The following is a 13,342-nucleotide window of genomic DNA, read 5'->3' as shown; positions in this document are numbered from 1 at the left end:
GTCTGATGCTGAAGTGCCCCACTTGCACAACCACCCCTTCCCCTTTTTTGGCAGTTGTCTAGTGAAAAAAGAAAACACAAATGTCCCGCTAAAATTGCAAAAGAGCAAATGTCAAGGTGGCCCTTTGGCTGTTTGTAGTTTTGTCTGCTCTATGTTGAAGTCTTGTTCTGTTGCATGCGTCGTTCAGCAGTGAGCTTGGGCTGTTCAGAACCTGGTTGGGAACCCTGGAGAGAAGGTACCACTACAACACATAGACTGTGTAGCCTGAGTGAGAAATAGGTGCCATTTCTCAGAACATAGTCTGTGTCCCGTAGTCCTATGTATTCCAGCTGCCCCCAGATAAACCTCTACAAAAAGCTTTACCATACCATTCTCAGTATTGGAAAATATTGTAAATTCATAACAACCCTCTCCACCAGTAATCATGTAATGTAATGAAGCAAGTAAGCTTAGCCCAGGCAGCTTCACATTTGAATAAAGTAGAGATGCGGTCTATTATAGGTTAATCAAAAGTTCCTGTTAAAATGACCCAGCTGCACCATAAACACACACATCTGACTTATAGAATGCCTTCTTGAAATGCTTACAGTCTGTGCCCAAACTCTTGGATACATTTGGCAAGATACTTTTATATGCCAAAACAGATATTATGTATTTTTCTGTTAGGAGTATTTCTTCCAAATAAACAGCCATCTCCATAACTATAAAGTGTTTCATGCTGGCCCCACACTAACCTACCAGATCCAGCCTTTCCTTTCCTTGAATCTGTATCCATAGATTAACTGTGTTTGTGCATGCAGGCACCTGTCATTTGTAGTGGAAAATAAAGCTATATCTACAGGATATGCTTTGTCTGTTGATCACTGGTGAATTGGCTTTGGTTTTTCAACGCTGCGTGTCTTTGAGATCTGCACAGGACATCTTTCTGTTTAATTGTGCACCTGCCTGGTTTCCCATAAATTAAGGCTAAGTTATCTGAGGTCTGAGGAGGTAGTGGCAGAAATAGTAGTTACTTATATAAATTACAATGGATGACATTTAAACACAGCTTTTGAAAGTGACTATTCTTGTCTGTGTAACTAGACTGAAATGAGCTAGATTAGAGTACGAATGATACAAAGTTATATTGGGAAATATTCAGGGAACTACAGCATTACAACCAATTCTAAAATCAGTTGTAACAACTTTTGTTATCTTCGTGTGAAGACAGTGTTAACCATCTGTACAGTAAATGGTCTTGAGCCTACAACTTTAATGTGGTCAGTCCCAAAGCAGCCATTTGAAATTGAAGTGTGTATTATTTCAGTTATTCCACTCATTCACCTGCCTTGTCTCTTAACGTGTGCACTTTTTGTTGGTGCTTTTGCCTTTTCTGTTTGTTGTATTTGCCATCTGCTACAGGTGTGCTTTTGCCACACACGGGCGTAGAAGATGTCTGCATACAAAGCAAATACAACCATTCAGTGCAATAAATAGTTTGTGTGAGAGAGAGTGCTGGGCCATTTGGCCTAAAGGCCAGAGAGATGTGTGTGTGTGTGTGTGTGTGTGAGAGAGAGAGAGAGAGAGAAAGAGACTTATGCTGTCCTAATTATTGACATGCTGGACTATAGGGATTGTATGAATCATTAGGGCAGGTAGATGAACATTATTAAATACTTGTGACCTCACAATGAGGTAAGTAGAACTTCACAACAAGGTGATTTTTATTTATTTTAAATTATTTTTTCTATGTGTTTGTCTAACGGTTTCTTCCCTCCTCTTCACTCCCATCTTCTTCTACAACTCATTCTTCATCCACCTCTTGTCTTTACCTTTTATATTCCATTCTCTCCACTCTTCCATTCTGTATTTTTGCTTCTCATCTGTCTCATCTCTTATCACCTGAAATTCTTCTTCACTTTCACCTCCTCTTCTCTCCCTCTTTTTGTACAACACCTTCCAACTTCTTATCCCTCCCCAACCTTATTACACCTCTTTCGGCTTCTCCCTCCTTGCTATTGCTGTTTCTTTGCCATCCCTCCCTCTGTTTCCATCCTCTGTCTTCCCAATCTGCTCCATAGCGCCCCAACTCAGCGGGCGCCTGGTGCCTCCCCGTCTGCCCACAACATCAGCAGCGCTGCAGTGACCGACCGCACAAACTTCTCTAGAGGAGTGGGGATCCGCAGCACTTTCCATGCAGGGCAGCAGCGGGGTGCCCGAGACCAACAGGGCTCCGCCTACCCTGGAGGGCCTGCATCCCCATCTCTGTCACATGGCAACAGCCAAGCCCGGAGGACACATGGTGCCACAGGGATATTCAGCAAGTTCACATCCAAGTTTGTACGAAGGTGAGTAATGGAAAAGCATGGGATAATTGGTAAATAGTCAAGATTTTACTTGTTGGAGGGCATTGTATTGTAAATGCAAAGTAGTCATGATAGCAGCTGTTATTATCCACCTACTTTGTAACTTAAGTACAGTTTGAAGCTTTTTCTGATTAACGTGGTTTCAGTTTGAACCAGAAAATGAGTAGGTTTACATTACACATCATGTGGTCATTTCCCCTCAGGAACATTCTACACTGTCAATTTCATGTCTGGTTCTCAGAGTATTTCTTTAAAGGATTGATGTTGACTCCGTCGCTCAGTGGTAGAGCATTGGGTTAGGATGCAGAAGGCCATGGATTCGAATCCCACACTACCAAGGGCCAGTAATAACAAATAGAATATTTTTCACCTTTTAAATAATTTCATTACCACTAAAACATAGTTTATTACCAACCAATGATTTGTACAGAAATTCACAAGGAAATTGTGAATTATTTAAAGTAACAAGGTCAAAGAAATTGAATTCATAGGCTTTTATTTCATTCATTAAGTGAAGACTTCAGATTTGACGTAAATCATATGCAAAAGCTGATGAGTCTGTGCAGTACATAGCAGGAATGAAAGGAGGAGACAAGTAGAGAAGCAGCAGGAACAGCTGCCATATTATTATCAGAGGTCACTGTCACAATGGAGGATGTGGAGAAGAGGAAGTGACGGGAAGTGAGGTTGTAAAAGTGACAAGAGTGAGCAATGAAAGAATCAGAGAGCAATTGAGGTTTAGGTTTACTGTATGGTGGTATTTTCAGTGATTTTGTTCTCATAAACACTGCGATTGAGAATGATCAAGTGTCTTGCCTGCATGCATGGGTATTGTGTGTGTGTATGTGTGTGTGTGTGTGTGTGTGTGTGTGCAGGCGTATGTGTGTTTAAGAGGTGGAGGTACAGACACAGAGATTCTCCAGGCCTCCCTCTCAGAGAAACTGTAGCTCCGTGGCGACAGTATCCATGGTTACACCGGAGATATCGCTTTTTAACTATAAATACCTCTAGTGGGGACACCTTGACACACACACACACACACACACAACTTGGCATGCTGGTAGGAAGTAGAAGTGGTGGAGACGGAGAGATTGTGTTCCATTTGTACAGTTGGACCAAACACACACATTCACCATAGCTGTGTTTTATTAACATATCAAATAACATCACCACTGCACTTTCCTGCTTAGTCAGAGAATGATGTTTCTCTGCCCTTCAAACACAGTGGTGTGGTTGCGTGTGTGTGGAGGAGATAAAGTTTCTCAATGTGTGTTAAACATGAAGATGTTACTAAACCTTTGCTTTCTCATTGTAAATGTGTCTTTGTGTGTATAGGAAATGTGTGTGTTGTGTTGTGTTTTTTTTTATGTTAATCACATTCAAACTCTTCACCTCACAAATGCTTCTTTCCAGGATCATCCAACACTGCTCTGTATGTGGAGGAACACTTCAGTTCAAGTTGGGGCAGGGGGGAAGGGGAGGGGGGAAATCTTGTAATGGAATTTTCCCACAGTCCACATGAAATGACTTGAAGGTGTTCTGGTGTGCATTTAAAAATGTCTGTCCACACATTCACACCCCACATTTAATTACACTCGATTGAAGGACCACAGCAGGAACACAGATTTTCTCTGTGCTGTTCATTTTGAATGTTGGTTTATGCTTGCTGCTTCAACTCTAAATGAGTCTGGTTCATGTTGGACTTTATTTCTTTGAAGTTTGCTACTCAGAGGACAGCTTTGTCTTTTACAGGAAAATTATGAAAATACCCATTTTATACATGGTTTTTTTTCTCTTTCTTTATCCCTCTTTTGTTTTTGTAGAAATCTCTCGTTCAGGTTTCCAAGAAGGTAGGCAACATCCCCAACGTTGAATATAACCCCTTGATATATATGCACACATATATTCTATTCTTCATATTTATTTTACACACAGATGCACACATATATTACCTCTCTTTTGGTGTTTTATGCAGCTTTTTGTTAAAATCTTCCTTTTGTGCCTTTAGCCTCTTTTGTCCTTTTTTTCTGTGGTTGGCGCCTTTTATTGAGCCCTCTGATTTTGAAGTGCTGTGTTTTGGCCTTTTTTTTTTTTTTTCTTCTTCTTTTTTTTTTAAAGCTTTTTATTTATTTTAACTAACTCACCCAGCCTCCTACTCACTTAACTCACTCACTTCATCATCATGCGACACCTCCTCAATCCTCTGTCCCTCCATCGTCCCTCTCACCCACCTCTCCTTCATCCTCACCTTTTATTTTTTTCAATTTTTTTTGCCTTGTGTGTGTGAGAGAGAGTGAGAGATTGAGAGAGACCCCCTGTAGTGTCTCAGATTTAGGTCAAGTCTTAATGGTGTGATAGATCAAAGGACTCCCTGCTACTAACACTGTTGCATTCTTAGCTTCAGATGCAGTTAATATTGTCCCTTTTTTGGTTAAGAGATTTTCCTCTAAATCTTAAACTGTTCCGCTAATGGTTAAAGAAAAAAACATCTCATGCCATTGATCAAATTCTATTAATTTCCACATTGTTTTAAATGTAAGTGTGATCAAATTAACATAGGGATATGCAATTTTGGTCATAAGTCTAAGTTCAGTTGTGTAATGTTGTTAACCATTAATCAAGGCCACCTACCAAACCCAAACCATCACCTATTACAATTTTCTGCTTTCATCAGTTTGGTCAATGTAATTAAACTTTACTAGCCACAGACATTAAAGTAGTGTTTTTAGTTTTTGGTGCAGGTTTCTGTATATCCCACGGTGCCGGTAGCATTTAATAAGTCTCTGGCTGTGGACTGAGGTAGAGAGGATGAGAGGACACAGGAGGGACGGGGCTACCCTTTTTTCTGGAGGCTGCACTTCTCTTTACTTTCACTGCTCTCTTCTTCTCACTGTGGCACTGACTCTAACAGCAGCAGCCAAAGACCGGGATGGCTTTGACCTACTCTGCCTGGAAAAGACCTTTTTTATGCTCTGAACACACACAGATGACAATCCCTGTACATAACAGTGGTGCCAGAAAATTTGTGAACCCTTTAGAACGTTCTATTTCACATAAATATATCAGACTTTTACATTACACGTATTAATTTGTTGCGGAAAATCGTCAATTTTTAAATATTTTTGTGGCAAATGTTCATGTGGAACCCACGTTTCACAAGCACATTTGTGTCTGGCTGCTTTTTACCAGCAGGTAGAGCAATTTCCTTTAATCTGGAGCATTGCGCCTCCTGCTGGTTAAAGGTTATCATACACATTTTGTATTATTGTGGGTTATTCACTGTTTTTATATATGTAGCAATGCTTTCAAGCAATATAAGGATTCTCATAAAAATATTGTGAATCAACTAATTTAGAAAAAGTATATATGTATATAAAGGAAAAAATAAACCTTATAGTTGTATACATTTACAGTGCACCTAATGTAGTAGACTGTATATTACACATGTATGGGATCAAATAATCACCTTATCAGTGCTGTGTTTTCCCTTGACATTACTTTGCACCTCCTGAGAGCCTTTTTGCATCTCTTGATATTTAGATCACACCAGGGCATGCAAAATGGCGCAAACTCATCAGTCTACTTTTTATTTCTATTATTTAAGACATCTGTGTGTATCTGTTGTCCCCTTGTCATCTCCCCTGTCTTATGTTTTAACTTTTTCTATTGCAGGAGGTATTTTATTTGTTTTTATTTCTCCAAAGTGACAAACCCTGAAATCATACTTTTTCCATCAACAGAATGAATATAAGATCATAAACTTGTGTGTGTGTGTGTGTGTTTCTGTGTCTGTCACCTTCCTTTCATTGTCTGCAAGTGTTTTGTCTGTCTTTGTGTTTGTCTCCTTTTCTCCCTTTTGTTCTTTTTGTGTCCACTGGTATGGCAGAGATTATTTGTATGTGTGTGTGTATGTGTGTTAAACAGGCTACATTTAAAGTGTTGTAAGAGTGTGTGTGTGTGTGTGTGTCTGTGTGTGTGCAAATGTTTTACTGTTACTAATACAGGTTTTACTGCAGTGGTGGGATCATTAATGCTCCTAACTTCCTTTACTCACAGGACTCGCTCTCACCATGCTGACCATTCTGTTCCAAACCATCCTGGTCAACATTGATAAACTTCACATCTATCATTCCAAGTCATTCTGCTCCAACCTGTTGCTTTAATTGAGTAGTCTAGTTTTTGTCCAGACTATTGACAAATAGATGACACCTCATGAGGTGTATGGCACAGCTCAGAAGTTTAATATATTCCAATTAGTTTGAAAATAAGCAAAATAATATGACTGTGAAAAATAGAATGTCAAATGCAGAATGTATAAAAATCTTTTTTGCAAGAAAATATTGGTAAAAAAGATGCAAAATCAACATCTTTGTTAATGTCATTTATGAAAAAAGTGAAAGTCTGAGTACTTGTGTACTTACGTGAGGGGAAAAGGCAGCGTTTACACATTTTTATTAGAGAGAAGTTTTTGTAGCATATAGTGTATATAGGTGATTTTTGTCTCTGAGAGCAGTTCTCCTGCTTTGTTAAAAGAAATAAAAAAAAAAAAAACAAGATACAGATGAGGTTCGAGTAAATATAATTTTAAAGCAAGTTCACAGAGGAGCATTGATTAAGTGCTCCTGTTTATGTAAGAACGCCCTGTGGAGCAGAGCCCATTTTATAGCTGCAAATACATTTAAAAGTCAATTCATTTTAGTCCTTTTAGAAAGCAATTTGAACATAAACTACTCAGATGAAAACTAAGCAAAAGTGGAAAGGCGAAACGAAAACCTTCACCTTATTTGGCATTCAAGTCAAAATGATCCCAGACTGGAGAAAGTTTCCTTTTTCTCGATGGTTCCATCAATATCGGGATAACGACAAAAAAAAACCTAATACAAACAGCACAAAACAAAGTCTCCTCTCCTCCTTCCACCATGAATACAGTCTAATGTAGCGTTTCCCGATACACACAATTTGGTGTTTCGGTTCCTTATGACACAGCTGTATTGTTAATATTATCTTTCTTTAAGCGATACACACATCAATACGGGGTTTCGCTCTTTTGCTTGATACACTCGCAGACACTTCAGTACTGTTTGACCCATCACCAGTCCAGAATTTTCATTAAACTTGGACAGGCTTTTTTAACGGCTCAATTTCAATTCAGGCTGTTCTTTTTCTCATCCACTCTGGAGCCAGTCGCACCAGCTTTTTGAAAGCTTCATCTTAGGCCAGATCCTATGTAGCTGAAGTTTTATAAACTTAGTCACAGCGTTCCAGAATAATTAGGTATGAATTGACAAAGATAATGTTGACTTGTTTTGATAATTTAAAATCACATTTCATAACAGGATGGTCAACAGTATCTCACAATACATGATGTAATGCCAGTAATCAGATTTTCCCCTCTGACTCTGAACAGCATGAATACTACTAACTCTGAAGCACACAGGGATTCTGTATTCTGTATATATTCTATGCATATATACTGCATACAAAATTAGCAATTATTGGTAAGGCAGTCGTCGTTCCCCGGTCCCGGCTATATGGGCAAGACACTGAACCCCTAACGGCCCATTCCCATCCCCAGATGTGCAGTGCCGGTCCAAGCCCGGTAGATATTGGGGGGGGGGGTTGCGTCAGGAAGTTCATCTGGCATTTTAAAATAAACAAAAACTGCAAAATCGACATGCGGACAATGATTCGCTGTGGCGACCCTGAAGTCACAGGATAAACTGAAAGGACAAAAAACCAAACAAATGATCAGTTAGCAGGCCTGCTTTATGGGGGTGTGCTAAGGAATGTTATTGTATGTATGTTACAGCATGTGTTGCAGCAGGATCTTCCTGTTTACATAGTTGATTACTTTTAACGTTGCACTAAAGATGTTTCCTAGCAACTAATAAAAAGTTTAATCCCGTTCAAGCTTTTTAGTAAGTCTCCTAATCTTTATCTGCTTGTCACTGAAAACATATAATTAACTTCTCTTTACGTATAATTTACAGTCATCACGTGTCTTTGAATAGCTGGTCCCAGCAGGTCTTGCTCTTAACTAATCTTTTCGACCAAAGCGGGAGCTGTGATAAAGTGGTTGCAGAATGGCAGTGAAACCTTAGCAATGCATTTGGGCTGTGTGTCCTTAAGTGCCTCTGGATGAGCATTTAGATTGGGATATTTGGCAACAGTGTTCAAAGTGGTTGGTTGGAATATTCCGGCAGGCATGGCGAGCAGCGTGACTGTGTTCAGCACCTGATTTACCGTTTAAGAGTCTAAATGTTGCCCCTGGCCCTGAATAAAGACTAAACTTGTGTTGATTTTTTTCGAGGAGTCCGTATGAGGGAGAGGGTCGGGATGAGGGGAGCAGGTGAGATACTGAACACCCCAAAAACCCTTAAAATAAAGAGTCTACCTAAACTGCCTGCCAATCAGTAGAGTGGAGCCCATTTGTAGATGAGCTTGATTTGAATGGCTGGGAGATTGGGGCCGAGCTGGGATGTAATTGGTGGTGCTGGTAACAATGGCTTAACCAATCGGGGAACTGAAAATTAGCAGTGAATGGTAGTAACCCAGTGAGTTAGTGATGCTGTGGAGGTTGATCTGCATGTTAGAGGTGTGGGTGTGTGTGAAAGAAGGGAAACCGAATCAAAAAAGTACCCAAATGTGTGTTTGTGTGCCAGTAGACATGAAACTCATTGTATTTCTCACACTCACACACACATACACATACAGTCATATATAAAAATGACTCACATCATTGTGATCTGAGACACAAACACACGGGTACTTTAGAAAATTTTGTCTTTTTGTATTATTTCCACAACCTCATCATCTCCTTCTTCCTCTCAATCCATCCTCTCTTTTCTGTCCCCTCCTTGTTTGTTTCTCCTTTTTTAAAATGATTTTTTCTTTCAATTTTTACACTTTGCTCTCTTTGCTCATTTTCTTCCATTTCCTTTCGTCTTCTCCCTACCTCTCTCTCTTTCTACTCTCTACTCTTATCTGTCCTGTCACTCTCTCCTTGCCTTCCTTCACCTCTCTCCTCTTCCTCCACCCTCCCATCCCTCCACCCTCCCATCCCTCCACCCAGGTCCATGCTGAGTAGCACAGTAGACAAGTCAGAGAAGACGTCCGGTGGTGTTCTGTCGTCTTCATCCAACAACGATGAGAACAACTCCTCACCTGGATCTGGCAACACTGGTAGGTTTCATTTTTGTTTTATTCCTGTCACTTGCAGTGTTCAATTACCACTGATATCCTCGACTTTCATAGTTAGAAATGTTTTTCTAAAATTCTTTGCATTAAATAGGTGTAATTGGGGCACGTCCTATTGATGAATACACTTAATTTAGACAGATTTTCATACTCGTAGGTCTTTTATTTCAATTATTTCAATTTATATCAGAATTTGAGATTAAAGACTTTTAATGTGTAGTTTGTGGTGTTGGGCTGTTGGCCAAACAAAACAAGCAATCTTAGAGACATCATGTCGATCTCCAGGAAATAGTAATAGATTTTTTGCTGAGTAAACTAACAACAGAAACCCGCTGTTGGAACCGAATCTGTGGAGCTTAGAAATATGTACCAGTATCAGTCCCACAGTCAGTCAAGTTCTTACATAGTGAAACTATAGGATTTAGGGTTTTGCCAGTTGCTAATACCTCAGCCTCTGCTGCTTTTCATGTTTTCCAATAAAAACTGTGGCCCACATTAGGCCCAAAGCTTTATGGAAGATACATACTGAATTTCTTGGTTCACTTTAAATCAGTTCAACCATAATGACAACCTTCTTTAGTTGAGGCCCTTGTGTCCTGAAAATTGATGGTAACTAAAGGTTTCACATCCTAATCGAATGACTTTTAATCCAACCATGGTGCTTTTCAGCTTGTGGTTACCGATTCTTATTTAAAGTATTAATGTTTTTCTCCTAGAAGAGAATGCTGCATTACCTTGTTTTTCATTCTTTCTTTCTTGCAGCATTTCAACGTTGTTCCTCTTCTTGTTTCCCACCTCTGTTTTTTAACCATGTCTCCACCATTTTATCTCTTCTCCTCTTTTTTGTCACGTTACACACACACTCCCTCTCCTGTCTTATTCTGTCATTTTGTTCCTGCCTCTCTTTTTGTTATTTTAAATCCCCATGACTTTTCTTTGGTTCTTTCCTCCTCTTGTCCAGGTGGCACTGGCACCCCTCCGGCCATTCCCAGCCAGAAGGACTCTGCCAAGCCTCGCTCCCTGCGCTTTACCTGGTCCATGAAGACCACGTCATCTATGGAGCCCATGGAGATGATGCGCGAGATCCGGAAGGTGCTTGACTCCAACAGCTGCGAGTACGAGTTGCGTGAGCGCTACATGCTGCTGTGCATGTCGGGGAACCCGGCACGCGAAGACTTCGTCCAGTGGGAAATGGAGGTGTGCAAGTTGCCCCGGCTCTCCCTCAATGGCGTGCGCTTCAAGCGGATCTCAGGCACATCTATCGCCTTCAAGAACATTGCCTCAAAGATTGCCAACGAGCTCAAACTGTGAGTGTGGCGGAGCAGCATGAAGAGATGAGATTAATGGGTGGAGGTGAATAGGTAATGGTGAGGATGAAGATAATACTGTAGGTGGGCTGGGGGTGCTGTGGAGGTCAGGAGGTAAGCTACTGGGTGGATTCACTTTAAAAGTAACATGATTGTTATCTGGACAAATGTCTGAAGTAGGGCTATCGGTCCTGTGAGACTAGGAAATGTCTCTTTTTCTAGAGGATTAGTTTCTGCGTTCTTGAGGCCCTGCGATTTTGAAAACTCTGAGCTGATTTCCTCTGAGTTGTGAAGTACTTACAGACAGACATCTTCTCTCTCCCCTCTGGGTTTCTTTTGTCATGTTCTACTTAGTCGTTCCACTCTCCTGCATGTCCTATCAGCTCTCTCTGTTTTTTAGAATTCAGACTTCAACCACTTTGACCACTCCTGTCACTTCTTCATGCTATTTATTCAGTTCCTCTGCACGGTTCTGCTGCCAGTTCTTTTTTTGTTTGTTTTGGTAGGGGGGAAACCCGGTGAACATGGGGGCTGAACGGAGGACAAAGACCAGAGGATGAAATAAAAATTACTGTTCTTTCTCTCTGAATGAGTGACACAATGCGTGAAGCCTTATTTTGCTGGAAAACACAGAAGTTTGGATGAATTTGTTCATTGTCCTCCAAAACTGAGTGGACTCCAACTGAGCCAGGACATTGGCGCCTGACTGACGCCCACCACCCCACAAACGTGCACATAAACACACAGATGTGAAATGTGATGGACGAACTCTTGCTGTTGTAAGTTAAAAGGACCTTCTCCAGTATACATCTGACTGCCCAAACTTACCCACCTGCCCTGAAATGAACATTTAAAACCCATCTGATCAATCCTTCCACCTCCTTCCCTCACACATACACAAACACTTTTCACCATCCTCTCGTCCTTCTTCCTCTTATTTGTAACTGAACTCAGCACAAACACAACCATCTTTTTACCTTTTCACTCCCTTTTTCATCCTCATTTTGAAATTTCTCTCACCATCAAGTTGAGGAGGCCAGTTAAGACTTGATGTGGTCATTGATCATACGGACCACATCCTTAAGTCCGTTTTATATTTTATTGGTTTAGTTTCTTTTATTGCCTTTTAAGAGTTGTGCACTGGAATTGTGGGGCATATTGGAACATGGGGAGGGAAGGACTGTTTATGGCAGGGTTTTTTTGTTTTGTTTTTTTTATAAATTCTAGGGTTGTTTTTGTTGCGTACATCAGCACATAAATGATGAATTGTTTCTTTTTCTTTTTTTAATGTTCAGTTGGCATCATGCCTTCATATCTAGAATGTCAACCCTGAACCAATGCATTTTTCGCCCAGTCATAACCCTCTGTGCTACACCTGTTCCCAAAGAGCAAACACATAAAGGGTGTTGTCGGAATATATAACTGTGTGTGTGTGTGTGATCATTGTAAAAGATCACTGGACAAAACAAAAAGACGACGAATGGTGAACAATTTTTTTCTTTTACATTTGATTTGATAATATATTTTTGTGCCGTTAAAACTTTTGGGTTTGTACAGATTTGGATTTTTTTTTTTGTGATGAGGTGTCGAGGGTCATGTAAGATCATATCATTGCTGCCTTTTTAGGTGTAGTGCACCTTCAACACACACACACACACACACACACACACAGAGCTCGTAGTGTATTGGATTAAACAAACAACCCCTCACCTGAGCTGCAGGAGTTATCTGTGTATTTAATGATAATGGTGAGAAACTACTGCTTGTTTTTATTTTTCATCTGATTTTATATTGATATTTTAATTTTTAAAGGCCTTATTAGTCCAGAATGGCTTGAAGCAGAGAGAAAAAACAGGAAAGACTTCCTCCTCAAAATGATCTCGTATAGGAGCATCATGACAAAACCACAAACCAGAAGAAGTCACTTCTTTTCTCTTTCTCTGCGTTTGATGCTTGTTGAAGCTAAACACACACTTGCAGGTTTAGAGAAGAGGGGGAACAAGTCTGGGTCCCATCAGCTGGTTGTACTAACTTAACACTTTTCTTTCTATCACAATGACACACTGTCATTTATTTTATTTTTCTGTTTTTAATACGTCAGATTTTTCTTTAAAAGTTGATCATTGTATTAAGGTGCTGGGTATTGAATTCTAATTATTATTCTGGCTGTTGCTGTTATATTATCTCTTTCAGGGTTGATTTTTATTTTACATTATTCTGTTTTACATTGCTGTAATTTACATTGATTTTAAATGTGTTTTGAGCAAACTGTAACTGTAGTGGTGGGATTTAGGGTCGGGAGGAATGATCAACTCCTGAAAATGTATTGTTTTTTTTGTTTTTTTTCGTTTTTTTTTGTGCAAAGACAAAATGATGAAAAATTACAATGATAGTAATAAAAACAATGATAATAGTTTGACTGAAATGCATTATGTAAAGCAAAATGTGTCCATCTGTCATACTCAGTCTGTATTGAATAGTCTCCCACAAGTC

The 13,342-nt window shown here is 39.9% G+C and overlaps 1 protein-coding gene across 16 annotated transcripts in view; it reads left to right on the top strand.

Moving 5' to 3' along the window:
- The window catches only part of mark2b (MAP/microtubule affinity-regulating kinase 2b), a 44,712-nt gene extending 31,447 nt beyond the window's left edge, over positions 1 to 13,265 (top strand). For 10 of the 16 annotated variants that reach the window (XM_067524830.1, XM_067524839.1, XM_067524834.1 and 7 more), the window contains 5 exons: positions 2,061 to 2,327; positions 4,169 to 4,195; positions 8,656 to 8,694; positions 9,418 to 9,527; positions 10,504 to 13,265. In XM_067524830.1, the coding sequence (XP_067380931.1) occupies positions 2,061 to 2,327; positions 4,169 to 4,195; positions 8,656 to 8,694; positions 9,418 to 9,527; positions 10,504 to 10,853 (793 nt within the window). In that variant the 3' untranslated portion in view covers positions 10,854 to 13,265. The remainder of the gene's footprint in view (positions 1 to 2,060; positions 2,328 to 4,168; positions 4,196 to 8,655; positions 8,695 to 9,417; positions 9,528 to 10,503) is intronic. The other 6 variants (XM_067524836.1, XM_067524825.1, XM_067524829.1 and 3 more) reach the window with 5 other exon arrangements.
- Positions 13,266 to 13,342: the final 77 nt, after the last annotated feature.

Source organism: Channa argus, chromosome 12, assembly GCF_033026475.1.
Source record: "Channa argus isolate prfri chromosome 12, Channa argus male v1.0, whole genome shotgun sequence".
NCBI lineage: Eukaryota > Metazoa > Chordata > Actinopteri > Anabantiformes > Channidae > Channa > Channa argus.
This window is presented reverse-complemented; position numbering and strand designations above follow the sequence as displayed.